Source organism: Gavia stellata, chromosome 17, assembly GCF_030936135.1.
Source record: "Gavia stellata isolate bGavSte3 chromosome 17, bGavSte3.hap2, whole genome shotgun sequence".
Lineage (NCBI taxonomy): Eukaryota > Metazoa > Chordata > Aves > Gaviiformes > Gaviidae > Gavia > Gavia stellata.
Window position 1 is genome coordinate 7156830 of NC_082610.1, and position 26423 is coordinate 7183252.

Below are 26423 nucleotides of genomic sequence, written 5' to 3' on the forward strand. Positions count from 1 at the left end.
TCCCTACAACCCCCTTTCAGGCAGTTGTAGAGGGCGATGAGGTCTCCCCTCAGCCTCCTCTTCTCCAGACGGAACAACCCCAGCTCCCTCAGCCACTCCTCATCAGACTTGTGCTCCAGACCCCTCACCAGCTCTGTCGCCCTTCTCTGGACACGCTCCAGCACCTCAGTGTCCTTCTTGTGGTGAGGGGCCCAAAACTGAACACAGTATTCGAGGTGCGGCCTCACCAGCACCGAGTACAGAGGCACGACCCCCTCCCTGCTCCTGCTGGCCACACTCTGATACAAACCTGCACCATTAACGCGGAGGATACAGACAATGGCCGCTCCGTCTGAGACAGCAGGGATGCTTTATGCCACAGCATAGGCTCTGTTTGGCCATAGTCCCACTAAATGTTGCCTGTAAAGGCCATCTTTCGTATTCAGTGATGTTTACTGTAGGCTACATCTGGCATATAAAGACCCAAGTTTGGTTTTGTTTTTTTTTTCTTTCTTTTTTTTCCTTCTCCCTCTGCTTCTGTTGTAATGGCATGCAGCCCACCACACGGAGTGAGGATAGCCAGGACACCCTGTGGCATATTTCCTCGGTCCTCGCTTTGGTCCCGTCCACCAAAGCGGGTCCTTGGTCTGGTCTCTCTCTCTCTCTCTCTCTCCTCACCAAAAGCTGCAGGCCTGAAATGGCTGGGAAGTGTTTGTTGCAGACAGAGGAGAAGCAACCACGGGGAACGATGGCTTTTTCCACCCCTTCATCCTCAAATCAAGGCCAAATGCCTTTTTGAAAGCCACCCCTCAGTCAAGCGCAAGGTCAGTGCGGTGGTAACAAGGAAGGAAGGGAGCCCGGTGCTCTCTGGCCTGTTTCAGAGGGGAGTGCGTAGTTTATGAAACCCCCCCTTAGCCTGAAAGAGACGCCCGAGCCCAATTCCCTGCGCAACACCACGCGCGGGAGGGCTGCTGCGAGCCAGCGTTCCCGGCGCTGCCGGCCGGAGGGCGCTGCGGCGGGGCCCTCCCCGGGGCCGGGGCCGGGCCCGCCGAGCCGAGCCCCGCCGAGCCGAGCCCCGCCGCGGGGGGAGCCGGGCGGCGGGCGGGCAGGTAAGGGGGGCCGGGCCGGGGGGCGGGAGCGCGGCCCCCGCCCGGCGCGGGGGAGCAGCGGGGGCGCAGGGCGGGCGCGGCAGCCCGCGGCGGGGCTGGGAACGCGGCTGCCGCCGGCAGCGCCATCGGCCGCAACAGCCTTCCCGGCCCCGCCCGGGAGCGTGGGCACGGCCGCGGCTCCGCGGGCCTCGCGTCCTTCCCGCTCCTCCGAGGGGAACGGGCAGTATGGCGTTCGCATCCCGCCTCCTCTGCGGGCGCTGCCGGCGTAAAGGCGCTGCTTTCTCCTTTACTCCGGTCGCGCTCGTTGAGCAGACTGAAAGCTGGAGCGGGAGTGGAGCCGGACTCCCACGCGGGAATCCTCCAGACAGGGTCTCTTCCCGGGCCGTCGTACACAGCGCTGTGCAGGCGTGAAGCTATGTAAATGGGTAGATTTTTATTTTTTTTTCTTTATGGTACATATTCATGTCTTTCTGTCGTAATCTGAGCTAACAGTATCAGGCAAATGTTTTCCTGCAGAGGCTTTTTTGGTACACTTGTACACGAGATGGTATAATTCAGCCTTGCAATCAAAGGCGGTGCGTGCGCTGTATTTAGTCTAGGGTTATTCTTTGTCTGAAGTTTGCGTTAATTTTTGACTTGGGCAATACTTACAAGATAGAAAACCTCAGTCCAGACAGAGGCCAGTGCCGGCTCTTCCCGCAGTCATCTGAGCTTTTACGTGCCCACGGTGCCAGCGCAGGTGCCAGCGGTGTTAAATTCTGTTACATCCCGCAGGGCGCTGGTTACATTGACCAGCTTCTGATGCAGCAAACTGGTTTTACGGCATGGCTAAGACTTGCTTATGACACAAAATTATACCCTTCATTTCTCTGCAGCTTCTTATCTTTGTGTGAGGAGAGCACACGTTATACAGCGTAGCTCAGCTGTCTTGAAGTACCATTAACCAGAATTGTATTTTAAGTAGCCGCGCAGGTAAAGCTAATAAATATACTGCTGATGGCAGCAAACAGGGGAGTCTGGATGATGTCTAGTGGGGTGAGGTTTGAGGAGACTGAAGGCGACAGGTTTTTGAGAAAGAGAATAGCGAGCATTACCTTTTAACTGGAGAGCTAGGGAAGACTGAAAGCATAGCTTCCAGGTGCTGGAGATCTCCTCAAATCGTAATTGCCTGTCAGCATCCAGGCTGACCCTCGCCTCGTCACGCTGTTGGGGATTACGAAATCTGTGAGCCTGAGACGATGTTCACATGGGACGGGGTTACTCGGAGGAGCTATTAATAGTATTTGTTTTAAACTACACAAATCTGAGGTCTGATAACTGAGCAGAGTTAGGTAGGGTGTCTTCCAGGTTCATGCAAACAGTAGTTCAGAGACCAGAAATGGGGAGAGCTGTGATGCAGGGAATTTGTTTTGCATTATCAGTTGCTCTTCGATTTGACCGTGGTTGTGAGCATGCTAACTTTAGGTGAACTAGTCAGTTCTGCTTCTAGCTCAGTACAGAATGCAATTTCAAGTGTAAAATAGCAGCACAGGGATAAGCATCTGCCTGAAAATTTTGAGGGGGCAAGGGGATAAAAACTCCTGAAACTCTCACTGGTAACTTAGCCTCCATTTCTTTAAGATTAGCACCTTACTTTTACTGTAAAAATGAAAAAAAATGAACTAACAAGGCAAACCTCTAAACAACTGTCAAGAATTTAAAAACTACACTCAACATGGTAAGAGAATGTTCTGTGATTGTCTCCATTGAGCGTCTTCAATAGCCTCCTAGAATAGGAGATGTGTTTTCTGCAGTGGCCTGGCACCATCAGCACCAAGCATGTGGATTTGTTCTTCTTACTAGCAGCTCAGCTGTCTTGGACTCCAGGGGTTTTTTGAGACATAAAGTTGTATTTTTCTAGTATTTAGTATCGTATCTTAACATAAAGGTTTTGGGAAAACAAGCCGTATAACGCAGTAGTTATAGTTGTGCAGATCACTGATTAGGAATGGAAATGCTCGTTTTGCCCAGTTACACCATTTATAGATACGCTTACTAGTAAAGGAGGAAGAATGTTTTCGTTGTCATCAAGTGGGAAGGTAGTAGTTGGCTTCTGTGTGGTACTTTTAAGCATGCAATTGCAGGATTTTCTGAAGGTATCGGTATGAGCACTTCTGAGTTCTTCACTGCCATTTGCAGACTCACCTTAATGTCCTATATGTGCTCAATGTAAAGAAAAATCAATTAGAAATCAGGAACAACACACAGTTTCCAGACAAATCCACCCAGTCTATGGATGTCTTTCCTTACAGCGCCCTGGAAACATCAGAGCCGTCAGACGGGTTTCTAGTTCACGTGGCAGCTAGGGGCTTGCTAGTGCTGCTTGTGGAACATTTCATCCCAGCTCTATGCGTTCTCTCACCCATTGCTCCAGGAAGGCAGAATGCCAGCACCGGGCTGCCTTTGTCATTCCAGCAGGAGCTGGTAGTTACCCTCTTCCCCTTGCTGGTTTGGGGCGCTGGAGGCTGGTGGTCCCTGGGAGGGACAGAGCGGCTGGGTGCTGCATCTACGACCTGCAGCTGGATAGCCTGACGGTCCAGGGGTTGTACGGTGCAGGTGAGAAAGAGGGGGCTCGATGTGCCCGACACTCACCTGGCGCAGAGGTCCCAGCTGGGAAGGTTGAGCACCGTGGTAGAAGTCGTGACTGGTTGGTGTGAAATGCCTTATTGGAGTAGTCCCGTGAATCTACACCGGGTGGCCTCTGTGGAGAACTTGACCCAGAATACTCTAGCACCTCATCGATGCAAATTGGAAAAAATCCTGCTCAAGGGAGAAGTTTCTGCTGTGGTGCTGTGCGTATGGGACAAAAACTAGACTTGCAGATCTATTTAGGTTTTTTATTTAAGAAGAAAAAGATCTAGAGGGCATGCTATAGCAGATATTTTTAATCATTGTCATCTGGGTTTTCATTTTAATAATGACACCATGATATGACTAACTCAGGGAAAACCATAAACAGCCTTTTTATTGTTACAAGATTTCTCTCAGTAGGTGGCTAACCCGAACAATTGCTTTACAGCGAAGACAGAAGTTTAATGCAAACACTGTGGTGTATTTAAAGAGTAAATGCTTGACTTCACCATGAGGGAAATCTTTATGCTATAGTAATTTTCGTGGCTTCCTCTTGCATAACCAGCAAACTGAATAATACTAGAGCTGGAGGGCCTGATTCTCTCCTAATTAACAGTGGTGTTATGCAGGTACAAGTTCATTGACTTCAGTAAATAGGCATAAATGAAAGAGCTGAATACGTTTGGAGTCTTGGGGCAGAGTAACAGGAGACAAAGGAGATCTGCATATTAAAAAATCCACATATAATGATTTTTATTAACATTGCAAAGCGTCCACTGGAATCGTTTCTTACCCTAAACCCATCGAAGGCTCCTGCTGCAGCCTGTGAAGAAGATCCTCCCCTCTCTCTGTGGGATGCAGTGCTGTTTCAGGTTTTGGCTATTAGGACTGGGAGTATTTCAAGGGAGCTCTTTGTGATGAACAATAGGTTTGACTGACGACACCAAAAACTGAAGTCTCGTGGAAAAGGGGTACCACCACCAGCAGCGTAGGCTTTCTCTGGCTGGTAGTAAAGTTTAGGGCTGCCACCATTCACGATTCTCCCAGCAATATGGTGTTTAGTGAGTTGTACCTAGCGACGGTTGTTAATCATAAAATTAATGCCATGAAAAGTAGTCTTGCTGAATGCGAGCACCGACGGTGTAACGTCCACGTCGGAGCTAGTCACTGAGGCTCTTTTCGTAGACAGTGGAAAGAAGTAAGAGTTCAGTTCGTCTCATCGTCTCAACCTAAAGGAGGTTTCTGACAAGGTCAGCTGAATTGTGATCTAGATGTGCCTGTTAGGAGTGTTGGGGGTGGTGTGTACGGTGTTCGGGTGTAGGTCACTATGGTACGTGTCCGAAGTTAGGCCTGGCGAACCCGGCTGTACAAGCTTGTCACATCCAAGCAAAAGTGAACATTCCCATTTGGCTTATGGCCTTCACCATTGTAACATAAATTACATGTAACTCACCTCAGTGGGGTCCAGAAGTTTTATTATTCTTTTTTTATCTAGAAATTGTGTCTGGCAGGATTGGTTGCATCTGGGTTTTTTAGGTTGACCTTTTGTTCCCAAGCATTTACAAAACTTACTGTCACGGATTTAGAAGAGATTCTGCTTGACATGCATTTTGTGTGACTGAGTTATCCATTACCAGGTGAACAAATACCAGTTAAGCGACATCTGTCATAGGAAGACAATAAACTCACCTCAGTTTCTAGCCATACAAGAAAATTCTGGCGTGGTTTTCTATTACTGCTAGTGTTATGAGAAGTCTCTTAGAAGCAAGTTCAGATTTCTTAATTGACTGGTAAAATAGATGCCTAGAAGCCCTTTGAATCTGGAAAGCTTCATGTAGGACTTTTAAACTTAGTGATGAAGCTTTCCTGAGAGACAGTCAGAAAGTAAAGGCTTTTTTTTTTTTCTTCCTGTCCCTTGTTTTGCCATTTTGAAGAAAAATATTTATAGTAAGTTCATATACAATGTCTGGGTAGTTACAACCTTCGTGCTAAAGAGGAAGAGCCTTTGCTTAAGTTGAACACTAAGCATATGAATAATACTTTGTTTGGTGAGCCACTTAAGTAAGATGAGAAAATTGTATGCAAAACCAGTACATGAACTACTGGATGGATGGATGTAAGGAATGTATGAAATACGTTACAGACAAACTATGTCATGAACTATTTAGGGGGGTGTATTATGTGTATCCAGTTGTCAGAATTTCCCCTGCCCCGCTCTGGTAAGCCAGAGGAGCTTTCTGGGGCCTTAAACTTCAGAAGCAAATTCTGGTTCTCGTGGTCTTGTCTTAAGCAGATACCTACAGGAGTACCTACTTATATTTAGTACACAGAGAAAAACATGCGTATCCCCAAAGGAGCTGGGTAGTTGGTTCTGGGGAGAGTGGTCTGTGCTTGAATTCTTTTTACACTGAAAGACAGGTGGAATAAATTGATCGGACCGTTTATGTTGCTCCTATGCTTTCTAGCAGTGTTCTTAAATTCAAGTGGATGTGAGTGCCATGCTTTGTGCTGGACAATTCAGCATTGTTGTCCAGATGTCAGGAATTTTCTGTCCTTGCTTACCCTAATGTGCCTTACAGGTTTTCTGGTGTGCAGCTACCTCTCCATCAATCTTAGGCAAACTGGATAAGGGGTATGTGTGAGGATACTCAGTTCTGTCTGTACCATGCTGACTTTGGATATGGGTAGTATTAGCATTTTAGGGATTCAGGTAACTTCATATGCAGAAGGGCAAGCATCAACAGCCTCTGAGTTGCCTAAGCAGTTAGCCAATGGTTTTGTGACTTGCGCTCCTGCGCCTTAATTGTCCTAATTCCATCTAAACTATATTCTGGTTGCTTAAATGTATGTGTGGATCTGACCCATTACCATCAGGTAATCCGCTGCCTTGAACAGGAACTATCCTGAAGCAGTACAGATGTCGCAAAAGTTTACAGTATGTTAAAATGGTTGTCCTCTTTTTTTTTTTTTTTTGAAACCAGATATTCTAAAATTTCAGTATATTGGAAACATTTATTGTGTTCCAGTACTAGTCTTTTGTTTTCTTTTGTTTCAAGGAGATTAGAATAAGTATCCAATTATCACATGTTAAAATCCCTAAAACATACCACATATTTGCAGTCACATATAATAAAATTTTGTCCAAGAAATCTCCGAAGGAGACTGCAGCCAGTCTTTTTTACAGTTAGGAGGAAGACTGCAGTACTTGAATAGTGCTTTACAATTAAGGTGGGATACACGTGTATATATATATTTACATATATATGTTTGTGTATATATTTTTATATATATAAAAAGAAAGATATTGATATGAACCCCTTTTTTCGGATAAAAGAGGCTTAAGTCTGTACACACGAAACTGTAGCTGTGGCTTGGACTGCATTGCAAGTGAAGGTTGGTAATTACTGGGTTCCGATGGGACTACTGCATGCAAAGAAGAGAAAGTAGAAATCGATGTTCTGCTTTGCTATACGCAGTCAAATGAAATTAACAAAAAAGGAGACGCAAGGGTCCTGTATAACCTAGTTATAACTTGTAGTAAAGGAAAAAATAAAAAAAAAAAACCTTCTGACTACTCCAGTAGGTCTTAGTGAGTCAAAATGCTGAAATCCATGAGGTTTTTTCCTGCAGAAAGACAATTGGGAAGACTTTGGTCCTGGCAGGGCATCAGTATTTTGCCCTGTGAGCTTAAGAACAAAAACAACAGAAAAAGATGCTGAATAAATATGCAATATTTGAAATGGTTAAACAGTCTATTAAAAATACCTGTAATGACTTATTGATTCAGGGGAGGCTAAGTATTTTTCTGAATAAGAAAAACATTAGACCAGAACTTCTTTGGTAATTTAAGATTTGGATGCATCATCTTTCTGCAGTACAGCGTGCAACTAGCTTTAAGTAAAAGAGTGTACCTACAAGAAGCAGTCTGACTGTGAAAGGAGAAAGGAGCGCTTGCAGAACTTGCAGGACTCTTTGTCTGCAGAACTCTCTTGCTGTAGCTAAAGTCAAGTTTACAAAGCTTTTCCTTGCAGGGAGGTGGATTCTATGCTCTCTTTTCCGTAGTATCCACAGCAGGAATTAAGGTATGTGTACTTTAAATCTTTAGCTTTTGAACATGGTTGGTAGCAGCTCCTGCTTTTGATTCGTGGAACTCATCTGGAGGTGTCTTTTTGAAAGACACTATTTGTGCAATACGTATTGAACTGACTGCAGAAACAAAAGACGGCCAAGATGATGAATCAAATTGAAGCCCTGCTAAACTAAGGGATTTTTTAATCGGTGGGTCTGAGTACACCCTCCGCACCTCAAAAAATGTAAGCAACTGATAATGAATGTTCCTAAAGGTCTAGGTAGGAGGAAGAGAAGGGATAATCATCTCAAAATGGTCTTTGCTATAGAGACTCTTTCAGTAATAAACTGCTTTTCATGGTGTTTTAGGAACTCCGCGAAGGTGTTCTCCCTCCGACGATTTCATTAAAGAAGCCAAAATGTGGAGGGCGGTGGCGAACGTCCTGCGGAGGGCCAAAGTCCCCGGAGGCAGGGCGTGCTGCCTGCCGCCAGCGCAGAAGGGCAGGAGCCTGCTCCCCGGGACCACCCGGCACCGCTGGCGGGACGCTGCTCTGGGGCTCCACGCTGCCCGGCCGCTCAGCATGAACCCGGGGATACAGAAGGTGGAAGCTTTGGACGCGGGTCATTTCATCCGCGTGGAGTGGGAGGACGGGAGCGAGAGCCGCTACCCCTGCGTCTGGCTGAGGGACAACTGCCAGTGTCCCCGCTGCTTCCTGCGCTCGGCCAGGGCGCGCAAGCTGGTCCTTGAGGACCTGGACGTGAACATCGTGGTGAAGGAAGTCGCTCTGGCAGGTAGAAAAAAGGTATTTGAAGCAAACCTTCATTCGCCTTCTTGTGAAACTTGTCTGACAGTGCTCGTTAATCTGTAGATTAGAGGCAATCCCGGGTTATACTGTAATCATGATTTGTTCATCTGCAAACCCTACTGTGTATTTACAAAGCTTTTAGGAATAATTGCAATTTGGGGAACTCAGACCTTCCCACCTTTATACGAAACTTCACTTTATAGATATTATGCAGAGGCCGCAGAAACCCAGGCTGCGGTTTTTAGAATATAGTTGTGCTTTTTAAAATTCTGCTGCGTGTTTCTTCATCCCCAGATGTTGAAAAGAAAATAGAGGCATTCCCCACACATTTAATTACACTTACGCTTTTTTTCCCCTCTTTATTCTATAAGTAAATGGATTGAAAATCAGAAAAACAAATGGCAAAGTGATGATGACCTTAATCCATAACAAAAATATCAGTTTATTAGCTAATTTCCAATGTGTAAAAGACTTAATCTTAGAGCAAGCAGTCAAACCAAGGTTGAACCCAATATTCAGAGTTGGCCCAGTGTCTGTATCTATATCTGTATCTGCATTAACATTTGTTCACGAAAAAGAGGAGGCTACTGGGCAAGAGAGGACAGGAACTGCCCTCCCTATGAATTTTAAGCTTTCCTGCCGTATAAAAACCTAATACATCGTTTAGATTTTATAGGTTGTATTAAAAGCAGGATATGGCTCCTTTGATATGCAAACTCATTTCCTTCATTTTACACTTAAAGATGTTTTAAACATGTTAAAGATGCAGCAGTCAACCCTGTAGCAGCTGGGGCAGCCTCGCTGCAGGGTGAGTTTGCAGAGGCTGACCCGTGCGGGAGCATGGCTCAGCCGCAGGGTAAGGGTCTGGATTGAGGAATTCTGGGCTCCCAAGTTTATTGTTAGTTACCAAAATCAACACCGTGTAAATTCGTGCTTTGAGTAGGCAAATGTGTTATGATAGTAGAGGGATTGTCTGCTTCCACTTATACTCAGGAACTGATGAAAGCACAGCAGTCATCCTAAAGTGATACGCTGTTTTACCATCATGTGAACGAGCAGAATTACGTGAAATGGGAATCACTACCTACTCAACAGCCTTGAGAATTCAGCTGAGGGTGTGTGCTGCACTGAGCTCTTTCAGTTCATGACAAGCAAAGCCGTATAGTTTCTTTCCATGTTTTTTTCAGGAATTAGAAAAACCAACACCTTTTTAAAATTTGTTTGAAAGAGGGAAGACTTTTGAAAACTAGGAGAGGCATTTCTCTCCTAGCATTTCTTTTTTGCCTATCTTTCTTGTCCTTTTTCTTTTTTAACAAGCTGTCAGTGTTTTGGAAGATATTTTTGCTCTCTCCTGAGTTGTGGTGTGGCACTCTCCCCAATGATACGTGCCAGCTTCTGTGCTTCTCCTCTTTCTGCTAAGCACAGCTCCCACAGTGAAAGCAGCCCACACAAACCAGCAAATTAGGTCATGGGTTCATGTGGAAATGACTGTTTATAAAAGGTGTCGGAATTTGGATGATGTTCAGGTTGGGTTTTCATTACTCATTTGCCATGATGCTACAGGGAAGGCTTAACTGTGATATTGATCTAAATATTAACATTTCTGTACTTTCTAAGGATACTTTTAGTTGTTTTGGGTGATGTTTTTTGAAATTCTTTGTTCTAAAATTATCTTTCATTTTATATTGGAAGATCTCTATTACATGGCCTGATGAACACGCGAGCGAATATGAAGCTGAGTGGTTGAAAAAACGATGCTTCTCTGAAGAAGCCAGAGCAGAAATGCAAGAAGACTTATTTTTACCAGGTAGGAATTAAAACCACATCCGTCATGCTTGTTTCACACACGAAGGGTCTGACACTGACAGTCCTGGCTAGAGGTCCCTGTGTGAGGACCAGGTCTACCCAGCTGAAGCAGTGGCAACCGCTCTTGTGCCAACGGTGTGCCAGGCTGTGCCTGCACAACGGGAACCCGTGGTTACTCCTTCCCTCTTCTAACCTCTGGATCTGAGAGGAGTTCAGCTGCTTGGGCTCTGTGTGCTTTCCTAAAAGACTTTTCCCTCCAGAAAGGATTAGCAGGTCTCAAGGTCTCTGCAGGTCCACAAGGTCTCTGCTTGTGGACCAGCAGTGGTCTATGTGACAATGCAAGTGTGTGTGTGCTGTTTAAATTATTTAGATTTTTGTTTTTAGAAAGATTATTTAGAATTGCAAGGGAGTTATAGCTGAAATTTTAAAAATTCCCTGTCCATGGCCTTCTGTTAAAAAGTAACTGTGTAGCATAGCGGTGTCTAGTGCTAAAGTTCAGGTTGTGTTTGCTCTGCGTCCCTACTTACGGCCGTAGTCGACTGTCTTTTGGTCATGAAGCATTTTGTGCAATTGGCAGTGTAACATTTACCCAGGGCAAATCACTTACCCTTTTGAGTGAGTAATTATAAACCCACTAGGTTTGTCACGATGCACATCATCGTTTCTTTGGCAGCCTTTCAGATTGTGAGCATGAAATGTGTGAAAACTTGCAAGATTTCTGCTGTTGCTCTTGACAGTGTTCCTGTAAGATCTGCTGTTGCAGAAAGTTGTGGATCTGTGTTCAGAGTTAAGATTGCAGCCGTTAAAACAGGACATTACTTTAGAAAAAAGAAACTAGAGGCAGGCTGATGGTGTGAAACTCAGATCCAGGTATCGGTTTCCTCAGAGCTCAGCAAAAGGCAAATCCGCGATTGGTTTATGCTCCTTTTTTGGGTGGTTTTTATTCTAACAGAGAAAAGAAAGTTTGTTTGGTTGGGTTTTTTCCCATGAAAGATGAGAAATGGGAAAATACGTGGCCCTGTGTATCTCCTGCATCTGAGCTTTGTTTGCGACTTTAGGGAGAGCTGAAGGGACCAGTTATCTTGCCCAGTTTCTGCAGGTCAAGTATTCCTTAGCTCCTAGCACCCGTTCTGCTAAACAGAAGTCAGTCCTTAAGATTCAGCGTTTTATATCTGGCTTAAAACTTAAGTGATGAGTAATATTTCCATTCATTTCAGTGAATCATATAACAGACTCTTCATAGCTAAGAATGGAACTTCGTCCCCCCAGTGATATGAAAGTTTGTGTCCACTTTTGCTTTGGCAAGAATAAACTATTTACTATTAAACTATAAACTGTTTACTATTTTGGAGGGTTGGACATGTTCCCAGAATGAACGTGGTGAAGATGCAAACCTCATTCAGGGAAACTAGACTTGATTTCTCAGGTAGTAAGAATTTTTATTTTGAAAAATGAAGATGCTGTGGAAGCTAGCAAGATGTTTTGTAGCCTTTGAGGGGATCAACGTAAATCGAACATTGCTTTAATTAATTCCCGGGCAAATGAGTCTAGATCTCTGGTTATGTTTATTAGCAAAGGTGTCAATAACTGAGATTTCAGATGTAAAGCTCCTTTTTTTCCCCCATAATGAAGTCTAACTGGCTGTGATTTGCCTTCGTACACACACATTTACACAGTGCTTGCTCTCAGCATCTAAATACAATGCTTCTTTTGGAGGCCAGTTCTCCCCTCTGCTAACGCTCTTCTCCAGTGGAGCCGTCCAGGTAAAATATACACCAAAGATATGTTTTATTCTTTGGGCAAAGCTTTTGCAAATTCTGTTTTCCATAGTAGGTCTGAAGAAATACATTTATAAAAGTTACACTAAATAAGGGCCTGCATTAACTTTGGCTTTGTTTAGTAGTGTCACTCTGCTCCTCCTCATATTCTGAGAGAAGACCTGGCTGATTATGACGGACAGCTTCTCCCAGCTTTTCTCAGGTTTCTGTTGGAAAAAAGGCTGCAGTTATAAAGCACGTGAGTTTGCTTGCTGGCTGTTTAAGACCTGTTTCTCATTGTGTATCAGGGTAAGTTTAGAATTTGCTTCCTTCTGGTCAGTGGAGTTATACAGTGCAAATTACATGCCCTTAAGTAGCTAATCATACCCCAGCAGTATAGTATTACAGACGATGCTATGGAATGCCAGCCCTGCACACTGGTTCAACAAATATAAGAGCAAGCTCACCAGACTGCTGTAGTTAGAGGTTAACCTTCACTGCTGACATTATCACAGCTGTGGCTTTTTTTTTTTGTTCTTTTCTTTTCTTCCTTTTTTTTTTTGCAAGTGGTTATTTGCTTTTCATGTTGCTTTTATGATGTTTTTTCATCATAATTTCTGATTCAAAAAACTAGATGTCAGGCATGTGTCAAACCCGAAAAGAAGAGCAGGTCAGATTCTCACTGCACGATCAGAGTGACTATAAATAGCTCTATGGCAATATGTCAACATTCCCCTTTTAAAAACACTGCCAGATCCTATCCGTGTAGTATGCAAAGTCCGCTATTTGTGTCTATCAAGGCTCTTTTCAGCCCAGCTTACAAGACACCTCCAAAAGAGCAGCAAAAGAGCCATCTTCCACTTCTCCAGCTCTGATGTCTCAAAGATGCTCTTTTTTCCCCTCCTGTTTACTTGCGTTCTCCCCAACAGATGTCACAGGAGTGATTTACCACCTCGTGCAGTCTCTACTCAGTCTAACTCAGATTTCGTGTGTGGTAGGGGAAGTTTGGGGGAGACACTGAGTACACCAGGTGCTTTCCAGTATCCAGCCTCTCACTGCATTGCATTGCGTTTGCTGAAGCTCATTTTCCAAGACGCTGGCATCCCAACGACAGGATGGGAGGCAGGGGGGGAAAGATTAAATAATATCACAATGATATTTTCCTATTGGGTGGAGGAGAAGAAGATTCAGCAGAGGTAGTACCTGGTGCTACTTAATATTTTTAACCTTAAGTTAGGTTAAGGTTTTAACCTAAGGTTAAAGGTTTCAGATGATGATTGTCCTTTAAAATGTGAATATGATATTAGAGATATATCCAGCTCCACTGAAGTTTGAATCAGGATGTTAACAGTGGTGTTTCTGTTTTTCTGCTGGGTCCTGGGAGATGACAATTTTAAGAGGAAGAAGTTAAAAGGGTTTTTTTAGTAAAAGAGTTTGGTCATTTAAATTTATCCTTTAGTAATAATTAATAAGAGCTGCCCCCATGAGTTAGGCTGCCATATATATAATTCACAATACAGCAAAAATACACTTGGCCTTCAACAAACATTAAAACATACATTGTAGACAAAATAATTTTAGATGAGTAAGTTGACCTATGATGTCTAGACATTATTTCCCACATGACTCCAGTACAGAAGGTTTTGACCAGCACTGTCCCAACCTGCATAGTAAATGCTGAATAATTCCAGTGTTTGTTGATGCATGCACACCGTCTGCAGGAACTGGGCAAAGGCCATCTTCTCATTTTGTGCAAACTCTAGCATAGGTGGCTTTTTCTGACTAACCTGGTATGATCAAGAAACGAGATTCCTTTTTTCTCTTCCCCCTCCTCCCCCCAAATTATTGTTCTGAAATGAGAAGAGGCAGTGACTCGTTAATTCTTTCAGAAGTATTTCATTCTTCCCATTTTGAAAAGCACATAGATCTGGGGGTTTATTAGTCATAATGTAAATGATCAATAAAGACACAAAATAATTCTACAAGACCTTTCTTTTTATCCCTTACGAATTGTTCAGCTACAGTTGTAAAGATAAAGATTTTTAATTTGGCAACTGCAACTGTGCTGTGCAAGTGAGACTTAAGGCTGCCCTGCCACTAATGGCTCATTCCTATCTTTTTTATCCCTTCAACTTTTAGAGCTTATGTTCTTAGATTTCTATTATAGTACAATAGAAGCTGTATTAACTGTGGTTACACAGTGGGAAAAAACATGCTATGCTGACATGATAAAATACTGAAGAACGTGAGTGGGATCAGTTACCACCAGGAAATACTGGGAAAGAGTGCAGTCCCTGTTCAGTGCAGCTTCTTGACAGATTTTCAGGATGAAGGGTTTTTGTGGATAAAAATGGAAATAAAGTTCTGTTGTTTGGTATATGGGAGAATAACATGCCCTGTGGGGCACACAATTTTCTAAGACTTTCATATAGACTTTTTACAAAATATTGTTGAATGGAAGATCTTCACGTCACAGGTTCTTTTTCTGGTTTTATGATGTGTGCTTTCCCGTCTCTCTTCCAAAGAATTATGGACCTGATAATTTGTTAAATTGTAAATATTTGACAGTGTATAACATTTTCGTCTGGGGCTGAGGAGAATGAAATCTTTATAAATACTGCTTATTTTAGTGTAGACCTATTACTTGTCTCCCTCCTACTACTGTTGTACTTACCTGGCTGTGATGGTCTCTGGGATCGGTCAGGAGAAGAAGTCCTTCACTGCTTTTCATACAAATATGAGTTGTTTAAAAGTAGGTCATGCGTATATCAGACATAAGTGTTAGAAATTAGACTTCAGATCTATTGCAGCTACTAGAAGGATTAAAAATGGCACCAGTATATTTGAATTAAGCTCTAAGATCTCTCTGAAAAAACCCTACTGTTACTAATATGTAAAGCATAAAGATTAAAAAGGCTGTAGGAAATTCTGTGCTAAAATGATGAGGAAGTCACCATAGAATCTGCTCTCTGCAACTTACTATATGCACCTGGTGTATGTAATTGTCTGATAGTCACTGCAGAAAGGCAGTATGATTGTCAGCCAATTTCCTCTTTGCTAATAGTAAAAACGCTTATTATGCATAGAGCCTTGAGCTGGGGTGTAAATGCTGCAAGTTTCTCCCCATTTTGTATGGCTTTATTGCTGCAAATGAATCACTTCATTTTAGTCATGGCTTTAAAATTTTTTCCACTTCTTTCTGTTCATGGAGGTCATGGCTTTCTAATATTTTAAAAGGTTTATGCAGTGCTGTAAAGACAGTGGTTTGGCTTGTGCTCTAAGTATGCGAGTTTGTTCTCTGATTGTTTTTCATCATTTTCCTTGACATATTTAGTATTAAATGAAGTGCTTACATTCATATTCTTAGAGTAAACCATTTGACTCTGTTGCACGTGAAATTGTCATGAATGTGCTAAGGAAATGTGTCGTCTTTAAAAAATACTCGGAGTAGCTGTAGTGGTTTACCATCAAGGAAGACGGGTGTATCAAGATAGGCTTTGTAAAGGTCTGTGCTCTGTGCAATACTGTTCCTTATTTTTGTCCATGACTTCAATGGCAAGGAATAGCCACATTAAATTTGCAGATGACACCAACCAGGGGTTGACTGGAAATGTGCTGAAGGACCAGGGTTACAATTCTAAACGACCTTGACAAATAGGATAAATGGTAAAAACATAAAAAATGCGTTAATGGGTGGGGTGACTAGTTCATCTAGCCTAATACTCAGTCTCCAGCAGCACTGTAGTAAAAGCATGTGAGCCAAGCCACTCTCTGCAGTCCGTTTCCTTCATATTTCTTCAGCATCCACGGTCATTGCATCAGGGTTTCCTGTAGGATACTGCAACTTGGCAGCCGTTTGAGTGCAAGGTAGGGAAAGAACCACCCGGGTTGGGGGGGGGTGGTACTGATCACAGGTTGAATGTGAGCCTAAGCTGGCAGACTGGTTTGGGATCAAGGCAAGCATTGCTTTCAACTGAGTCCAAAGAGAAGTCTAACCTGCAGAAGAGATGAAGTAGTCCTTCTGCTCCATTTGATGGAGTAAGGCTTCTGTAGCATGTATCAGTTTTGGGCACCGTACATCAAGAAAGACTACATAGTGCCCATTGGCAAGCACTGTACATGATTAGTGATCTAGAAACATGGAATAAATCAAGTGGGGGGAGAGAGAAGGAACCACCTGTTTTCCATGTTCATGGTAGATACAGCACTAGACAAATGCATGTGTACATTTGTGAACAGATCTTCTTAATGCCGTTCAGAATAGGTAAAAATTTGAGCTCAGACAAACTAGAAAAAGTTTCAAATGAAAAAGAGGGTTTTAAGACACCAAGTGAGGGCATGTTTTTAATAGCAATAACTTCACAAGCTGCACTGGATTTTTTTTCCTCCCAGATACTGCTGCTGCGTTCCATATATTTCCCAAGATTAATAATACTTGGAGCTGTACACAATGCGTTTTCAGCTTTTGGCGTATTTACCACAGTGTCATTACAGAGTGCATTGGCAAATGTCAAGGGGGAAAGGTTACTCTTGCAGTAGCTCAAAGACTGCGTTCTTGGCTGCAAGATGCCACTGAAGGTCTGGGAACTTGGAGCCTTTCTTCTCTAAAACATGAGGTAGGATTTATAAGCATTTGTGTAGCAGCCTGCACCTTTAAAAGGAAAAACAAACCCAAACCACTAAGGATGCTGCCTGCACTTGTCACTGGAAGTCAATTCATGTGGGAGAACTGGAACTTCGAGGACAGAGTTTATAGCCGCACCAGGCAGGATTTAACTGTATTTACCACTTTCTGTCTTTGTTTGAGCTTGGGTTTTTTTAACACAAAGTAGCTAAACGTCGAAAAAAAGCCCAAAAACCTGCTTTACTTGAACCGTTTCTCAGTTTTAGTAACTGCCTGGAGAGTATCAGTGAACAGTTCAGTTGCCTTGAAATGTTGCAATTTCCACATCATAGCAGTACTGTGAAGGTTAAACACCTCTTCAGGCAGTAGGCAGTGTTGACTCCTGAACACACTGCAGAGTCTGAGAAAGGACAAATTCCCAGCCCCTTAGCAGGATTCACGTCATTGATAGTTTTTACACAGAGAAAAGATTGCTCTTGCAGGTTACTTACAGAAACGTTTTGAATTGAGCTTTTGTCTCCCTCGGCTCCATAGAGTTGGAGATGTGCGGCCAGATGACAGCCACCACTGCAGGGGATCTGGTTGGGAGGAAGACCAAATGGGTTGTTGTTCCTTGAATGTTCTCCACAGGTCAGCTATAAGGGTTGGCAGATCTGTTTTACCAAAATCAAGGAGAGCCCCAGACAGGTATGCTGAGCGTGCACTGTCTTGCAGTACTGTTGCAAAGCGTGTGTTTGCAAGAAAAGCCAAAACCACCCCAAAACCCAACACCACAGCCCATGTCCATTGGCCGCAGAAGGGGCATCGCGTATTAGGTGGAACTTCTAGCAAGCACAGTGGGAATAAGGAATTTAAATGAGGACTTTACAGTCCATGTACTTGGGGAAGCCTGGGGCTCCTGGAGCTGCAGTTAAATTCCAGCTGCGTAAATTTATTTTCCAAAGTGAGGAAAAATCTGTTGGTATATTCCTTGAAATACTCATATTTCTCTATACCTTGTTTTATGTAAGGAAGATTAGGAAAATTTTTATCAGCAAGACAGTAAGAAAGACTAGGAAGGAAAAGTTGAAGCTTGAATATTCCATTAGTTTTCACATGGTTATTTACATGCACCAACGCTGAAGCTTAAATTTGTCTTTCAAAGGATATTCTTGGCAGTTCACCCAGCATACCTAAAGCTATTTTAATTTCATAACTTTTAATATAGAAAAAGGAAAACAGTCATATTTTATTTTTCCTCATCTTTCAAGGGTGTGAAAGGATGTATATTCAGTTAAACACACTGGAGCAGTGAGTAGCAGGCCATGGAGTGGTCTCAAAAAGGAATTTAACGAGGTGAGATTATATCCCTCCTCAAGGATTGCGCTTTTTTCATTTCGTGAACATGTCGTGAAATTCAACAGCTTGTCAATCATACTACAGCTTCTTTGAAAGACAGGGTAGCGTATAAAAGATGGTCTATGTGGATAGCTTATATTTGGGTGTGTGCGTTGTGTTTCTTGGACAGTCTTTAAGTAGCCTCAGCCAAAGGGGAGAGGAATAGCAGTGGTTGGAAATTTGCAGACTTTGCAACTGTTGAAAAATGTTGTAACTATGTAGTGTCTGGGTTGGCTTTTTTATGAGCATGTTGCATTTTGTACCTGCTACCTATACCTAGAGAGAGGGGAAAGTCAACCCAAACCTGGCTCTTTACATCTCTTTGCAGCGCAGCATGTCCCTCAGTCACCAAGTGAAATCCCCAGAGCTCCCATTCTGAAACTGCTTGAAATACATAATAGTTTTTATTGGCCCTGTCTGTTGAAGGGATGTTGGAATAAAGAGATATAGGTGTTTAATAAATTATGCCATCTACATTTTTCAAATGTTTGTGGTCTCATTTCCAGTATGTAATCTCTTTGATTGATGATTGGACAAGTTAACTGAATATTAGCTAAAATAGCAGGTAAGCTAGATGTGATTCAAACAAAACAAATATTCTATGGAATAGGTAAAATCTTTTCATGCTCTATTGTGCACTCACTAAAGAATAAGCAGCTTCAGATGAAATATATCAAAGCAGGGGAAACCAATTATGGCTTTACTGTAAGAACAGGAGCTCTGATTCAACATCTAAGAGAATGCTTGCCTTAAAACTAATGTTTAGAGTTTTGCAAAAGACTAGAATAAATGTAAAATTTATGCAAAGCAAAATGTAAGAAATAGCATCTTTGTCCTGTTTACCCATTACTGTGCAACATCTTTGGTTTGAACGTGTGTGTGTGTTTATTTGTGCATACAAACTGGTAAACTGGCAAATTTATGAGATATTACGAGTGGAAATTAGTGAGAAGAGAGCAAGGAGGCAGACAGTGTTGTATTCGGGGAGTATAAATCTGAAATAGGTCCTTCATACAGGAGAAAAAGGAATTACCCCGCATCTATTTCTGTGCCTTACAGTAACTTCGAAGGGCGGGTGTGTATGTCCAGTGGTCTTTTGTATCTGCCACCAGCACTGCTTTTCAGATGGAGTGAGCAGATCACACCTCATTTCCTCATTCTGCAAATTAACGTGTACCATTATTAATACCCCCCAAAACAGTCTGAGATATCTAAGACCCAAAGTTGCTACCAAAGAGCCTGGGGAATCGCAATCACCAGGGTTATTTTGCTTCTGAAATCAGCCGAGCCATGGCAGCTGACGGCGAAAGAGACAATAGTCATGAGATCGGTGGTTGGACGCTGCCACTTTGTGGTACCACGGCAGCCTGGCTGAAATCGGTGGAGGGGACAACATGTTGTCATGGTGGGGGGTTATAAAGGCTTGCATGCTCTCTATTCAATGATAAAACGATTTCTTCCTGTGAATTAGAATTGAATACACTGTGTGAACGTTTTGGGTGGTAGCAGCCAGTGTGAGGGGAGGTGGGAGCAGAGCAGAGGTCCATCGAGCGGCTGGCGCTGGGGGTACGGCTGTGCAGAGCCTCGGAGCTCGGCAGCTGGTGGCTCTCCGGGCCTGGGCCACCCATCCCCTCAGCACCTTCCGCTCCAATCCCCCCTCAGGAAATGAATTACGCTGTTCCCCAGGCAGAGCGTTGTCACCCCAGAGATTACACAGCAACGGGAGAGGCTGCTGGTCGTGTCTCAGTGCAAGACACCTGCTGCCAGTTTCTGGCCATTTATACAAAAAGGGAAAAAATGTTTACAGTCTGATGATTCAGTTAGAAGAGTCTCAGTGTTTTCTGGAGCTCTGTCGCTTTTCTTTCAGCTCCCAAGCTGCCAGACTGAGGTACCCCAGCTCTCCTTACTTGGCTCCAGCTTTATTGGCATCCAGCAGCAGCTTTTACTCAGTCTCCGGACCCAACTTTTTTCTACCACCCATCCCCTATGTCCATTTCCCTGACTTTTTCCCCAGGTAATGCATCTCTTTCTCCTCCCTGACAGACGCTCCCGTCCTTCAGTTCACACCTCGCCTGCTCTGGGCCCCAGGAGAGAGCCTCTAACAGACAGCACAGGCATGGCTCAGCTCACAGAATCATAGAATGGTTTGGGTTGGAAGAGACCTTTAAAGGTCACCTAGTCCAATCCCCCAGCAATGAGCAGGGACATCTTCAACTAGAACAGGCTGCTCAGAGCCCCGTCCAACCTGACCTGGAATGTTTCCAGGGGTGGGACATCTACCACCTCTCTGGGCAACCTGTGCCAGTGTTTCACCACCCTCACTGTAAAAAATTTCTTCCTTATATCTAATCTGAATTTACCCTCTTCTAGTCTAAAACCATTACCCCTTGTCCTATCGCTACAGGCCCTACTAAAAAGACTCTCCCCATCTTTCTTAAAAGCCCCCTCTAAGTATTGAAAGGCCACAATAAGGTCTTCCCAGAGCCTTCTCTTCTCCAGGCTGAACAACCCCAGCTCTCTCAGCCTTCCTTCCTTCTTGTCTCTCTCCATAGTTTGCTGCACGTGCAGGCAACCTCCTGCAGCGGGTGGTCGGCTGCCTGGGCAGCACAGTGGTGGGGACACTTTTGGGTGTGGAGCTGTAGGAAGGTCTGTTACCAGGTCTCATTGTGGACTTGTACCTCAACAAGCTTGGGGGGGTTGTCAGAGGAGTCACCAAAATTTATTTGTGACATTGCCTCAGTCACCAAAATTAGAGGAATTAGAGCCTTTGCTGGAATTTTTTCAAGTATGAGTAAAAAGTGTCCACCCATGCTCAGTCGTGTTCTAAGAAACAGCCGATCCTTTTGACTGATTGTTCTCTTCATAAATTCAATATAAGGGATCTTTCGGCATAAAAAATATCAGCCCAAAAGATTATATTTTGCTGAAGTTGTAAGCAATTAAAAGCAGAGTTTTACTATAGAAAAAATGTGTTCTGAGGAAATGTTAGTACCACTATTATTAACAACTCTTTCACCGTTATAGCTACTGGTATGTGTGGGGTGTGTGTGTGCACTATCATAAATATATATAGATCAGTGGTAGTGCGAATACAAGGGAGAAATCAATTACTGATGATGCTTTCTACCAAGGCAGCTTAAAAAAAATTATATCTCAACCTAAGATTCATTTACACTAGTAAATCTTGTAGTCATTTCAGTTTAAATGTACTAACAATGCTTGCAAACTCAATCCGTAACAATAAAATCACTACCAAATCCCTGTGGCAGCTTTCTTTCAGGTGCACAGGCAACCATTCCACTTGGCTTTAAACGTTGTACTATTTTAAAATCCCCGTGAATAAACAAATAAACAAAAGACCAGGGTGGGTTCAGTGGTCCAGGGACACCGTGTGGTTTTTTAGGATGTTCTTCTCTGGAATTCTTTCAGCTGCAGAAGAAAATCTCTATTAGTTGTAAAGTACCAAATGTGACCCACAACTGTGGATTCCAGTGTCCTCTGCCAGTAGCACAGACAAATTAAATTAAAGTTTACTGCGTTGACAAATGACAGACTCCAGAAAGTATCCTGGTGAGAAGCTGTGCTTTGGGCTCCGTGATTAATTTCCTGCCTTCTCCCTTTCTGTCTACATTACGGATCCCTTGAGTTCTTGGCTGAACGCACTGGAGCCATTAAAACTTAGCTGCTATCTGGTTCAGTGCTGTCTAGCAAAATTAGTCCTGGCAGGATTAGTCTGGGGGGAAAAAATGGGGGGGGGGGGTAGAATCTTGATTATTTTACAAAATTTTCTTGGCCTGTGAATATTGAGGCCAAGATAAAGAAAGAATCATGGGGTTTAGTTTTTGTTATGTGTTTTTGCCTGGACTAATGAATGGCTGCAGCACTGCCTTTTATTGAAGGAAATGAATTTGATTTTGCAAATACCTCTGAAAATCTTAAAATACACCTGTCTGGAGCATTTTTAAACAGATGATGGTTAACAAAGAGGTTCTTCTTGCAGCATCCCGATTTTCCTAGCATCTCCACATGGACAAATTACTCTATCAGTAGCTTTTTTCTAAACCTCTTGTATGCTACTGCTATGATATGAACATGATTTGAGTTTGTGCGAAATTATGTGTGGAATAATGGAAAGTATGGATGTTGAGCTGATGCTCAGATATATGTCAGTCTGGGGAAGTCAGTGACACATCCCGTCACTTGAAGAAGAACACTCAGATTGTTATTGTATGTCTTTTCAAACTTCAGAATATTCTGAAACCAACAGGCAAGAGAATTCCCAGGGGAACAGATGTTTGAGATTAGAATTACACAATTTTTGAAGCTCACAGATGGTGCTATATTTGGCCTTGTTTCCTGTGAGTCTGCTAATTTTACACAGAAATTACTTTCCTCATCTGTGTTTTGCAATGGTCCTGCTATATCCCTCACCCAAGCTCTGGAGCATACTCAACGTGAAAGGAATATTTGGACAAGTCCACTGCCAAATTGAAAAAAATGGCTGTGGAGCATCTGCAAGGTGATATTTTCCAAAGCTGTAACTATTGGCCAAACTTGACGAGTTTCACAGGAATGGCAAATGTACATTCCTAACACGTGAACAACTTATTTGCCAAAATGTGACACTTGAAAGAATGAAAACACTAAAACTTCGCTGCTAAGCCAATGTAGAAGTTTTGACTCGGCTACACTACTAATTTTTCACTGGTCTAGGCTTCTAGTCCATTTTCATTGTTGGAGAAGCTCTCACAAAATTTTTTCTTACAGTGTCTTACGATGAGGAGCGGCTGAGGGAACTGGGGTCTGGGGAAAAGGAGGCTGAGGGGAGACCTTATCACTCTCTACAGCTACCTGAAAGGGGGTTGCACAGAGGTGGGTGTTGGTCTCTTCTCCCAGGTGACTTACAAGAGGACAAAAAGAAATGGCCTCAAGTTGCGCCAGGGGAGGTTTAGGCTGGATATTAGGAAAAATTTCTTTACTGAGACAGCGGTGAAGCATTGGAACAAGCTGCCCAGGGAGGTGGTGGAGTCACCATCACTGGAGGTGTTCGAGGAGTGTGTGGAGGTGGCACTGCGGGGCATGGTGGTGTTGGGTTGATGGCTGGAGTTGATGATCTTACAGGTCTTTTCCAACCTTAATGATTCTGTGATTCAGCGGATACTGCCGTGGAAAACCTCAGCCCAAATGGTTAAGGTTTACCAAAGTCACAAGCAAGTGAAACACTCCCAGCGGGAGGTGCAAGGCAGCTCAGTGGGAGCGAGCTCCACCAGCTGTGCTCCCTCACGAAAAATGTTTCATGGACGTGGCCAAGGGAAACTGAAACCACTGCCCTCAGGTTATTGAGCAACCTTCTTCACAGAGCTCTGCCAGAAGTTTCAATAGTACATAATTTTCCTCTAACATATTCTGTATGTTTGACGCACATTTTTGAGCTGAAGGAGTAAGAGGCAGGAGCTTGCTATGGAAAGATGGCGGAGGAAAAAAATCCATAGCTGTCCATTGAGGAAGTCCTGGATATCTCCAGTCAGAGTCTTGGAGATAAGCCATGCAGAGAGCCATAACCTTCACTATTCTCTGGATACATCTTTCCTTGGCCATTAGAATAAATTGGCCTTGCTTTCAAAGGGGCCAAACTTTTGGTAAGAGGTAAAAATCACTTTCAGCAGGGAAAAAGTTTCAAATTATTCACAGCTCTCATTGAAAATTATTTTAAACCTGGCTCTTTTATTCTTCCAGTTAGTACATACATAGAGAGTTTATTATTGTTCTTGGCACTAGTATGCTTTCCACCAAAATGGATGGGTTTTTTTGTGGGATGATGCTGATCATGTTCATACATAAAGATGTTCTGGGAGCTGAGGGTAAAAGGCTAAGTCAAATCGAGTGTGTCACAAACCCTACGCCTTATAGCTGAAAGGCTGACAGTTTCAAATGGTTGGAGGAAAGCTCCATACAGAAAAGAAATCTTATTTACTTGCACTAAAAGGAATGGAACTATTAAATCATAAAAAAGTCAGTAACAGCATTCCTAGGGTGAAGGCATCAGAAAACAACCTGCAGCGGCCAATGCGGGCAGCGCTGGCTTGTCCTGGAGAAAGCAGCTAAAAGTGGACACACGGCTCCTAGGGTGTTTGGAAAGCCGGGGCCTGAGAAACTCACTGGGGAACAAGCGACACTGTACCGTAGCTGCCGCAGCAAGCTGGGCGAGGTTTGAAGAATTAGAAACTTGGGTGAGCCCAGGTGACAGAAGCGTGGTCCCCAGAGAGGAGACTTGACCTCAAGTAACCCCGAGGACTAATTGGTTGACCTCAGGTGACCCCGGAGTGGTCCCCAGTGAGAATACATGACCTCAAGTAACCCCATGGGCTAATTGGTTGACCTCAGGTGACCCCGGAGTGGTCCCCAGTGAGAAGACTTGACCTCAAGTAACCCTGAGGGCTAATTGGTTGACCTCAGGTGACCCCAGAGTGATCCCCAGTGAGAAGACTTGACCTCAAGTAACCCCGAGGGCTAATTGGTTGACCTGAGGTGACCCCAGAGTGGTCCCCAGTGAGAAGACTTGACCTCAAGTAACCCCATGGGCTAATTGGTTGACCTCAGGTGACCCCAGAGTGGTCCCCAGAGAGGAAACTTGACCTCAAGTAACCCCATGGGCTAATTGGTTGACCTCAGGTGACCCCAGCGTGGTCCCCAGAGCGGAAACTTGACCTCAAGTAACCCCATGAGCTAATTGGTTGACCTCAGGTGACCCCAGAGTGGTCTCCAGAGAGGAGACTTGACCTCAAGTAACCCCATGGGCTAATTGGTTGACCTCAGGTGACCCCAGAGTGGTCCCCAGAGAGGAGACTTGACCTCAAGTAACCCCATGGGCTAATTGGTTGACCTCAGGTGACCCCAGAGTGGTCCCCAGTGAGAATACATGACCTCAAGTAACCCCATGGGCTAATTGGTTGACCTCGGGTGACCCCATCATGGTCCCCAGACACACAACATGACCTCAAGTAACCCCGAGGGCTAATTGGTTGACCTCAGGTGACCCCAGAGTGGTCCCCAGTGAGAATACATGACCTCAAGTAACCCCATGGGCTAATTGGTTGACCTCGGGTGACCCCAGCATGGTCCCCAGACACACAACATGATCTCAAGTAACCCCGAGGGCTAATTGGTTGACCTCAGGTGATCCCCAGCGTGGTCCCCAGAGAGGAAACTTGACCTCAAGTAACCCCATGGGCTAATTGGTTGACCTCAGGTGACCCCAGCGTGGTCCCCAGAGCGGAAACTTGACCTCAAGTAACCCCATGAGCTAATTGGTTGACCTCAGGTGACCCCAGCGTGGTCCCCAGACACGCGACATGACCTCAGGTAACCCTGAGGGCTAATCGATTGTTCTCGGGTGACCCCAGAGTGGTCCCCAGAGAGGAGACTTGACCCCAAGTAACCCCATGATCTAATTGGTTGACCTCAGGTGACCCCAGAGTGGTCCCCAGAGAGGAGACTTGACCTCAAGTAACCCCATGAGCTAATTGGTTGACCTCAGATGACCCCAGCGTGGTCCCCAGAGAGGAGACTTGACCTCAAGTAACCCCATGGGCTAATTGGTTGACCTCAGGTGACCCCAGAGTGGTCCCCAGAGGGGAGACTTGACCTCAAGTAACCCCATGGGCTAATTGGTTGACCTCAGGTGACCCCAGAGTGGTCCCCAGTGAGAAGACTTGACCTCAAGTAACCCCATGAGCTAATTGGTTGACCTCAGGTGACCCCAGCGTGGTCCCCAGACATGCAACATGACCTCAAGTAACCCCGAGGGCTAATTGATTGACCTCAGGTGACCCCAGCGTGGTCCCCAGAGAGGAAGCTTGACCTCAAGTAACCCCGAGGGCTAATTGGTTGACCTCAGGTGACCCCAGAGTGGTCCCCAGTGAGAAGACTTGACCTCAAGTAACCCTATGGGCTATTTGGTTGAACTCAGGTGACCCCCAGAGTGGTCCCCAGAGAGGAAACTTGACCTCAAGTAACCCCATGGGCTAATTGGTTGACCTCAGGTGACCCCAGTGTGGTCCCAAGAGAGGAGACTTGACCTCAAGTAACCCCATGGGCTAATTGGTTGACCTCAGGTGACCCCAGAGTGGTCCCCAGAGAGGAGACTTGACCTCAAGTAACCCCATGAGCTAATTGATTGACCTCAGGTGACCCCAGCGTGGTCCCCAGAGAGGAAACTTGACCTCAAGTAATCCCGAGGGCTAATTGGTTGACCTCAGGTGATCCCCAGCGTGGTCCCCAGAGAGGA

The 26423-nt window shown here is 44.3% G+C and overlaps 1 protein-coding gene across 1 annotated transcript in view; it reads left to right on the forward strand.

Annotated features, from left to right (window-relative positions):
* The first annotated feature begins 8144 nt into the window (after positions 1 to 8144).
* The window catches only part of BBOX1 (gamma-butyrobetaine hydroxylase 1), a 45252-nt gene continuing 26973 nt past the window's right edge, over positions 8145 to 26423 (forward strand). Inside the window, exons 1-2 of the mRNA XM_059825817.1 lie at positions 8145 to 8569; positions 10265 to 10379. Coding sequence (XP_059681800.1) covers positions 8186 to 8569; positions 10265 to 10379 — 499 coding nt within the window. The 5' untranslated portion in view covers positions 8145 to 8185. The remainder of the gene's footprint in view (positions 8570 to 10264; positions 10380 to 26423) is intronic.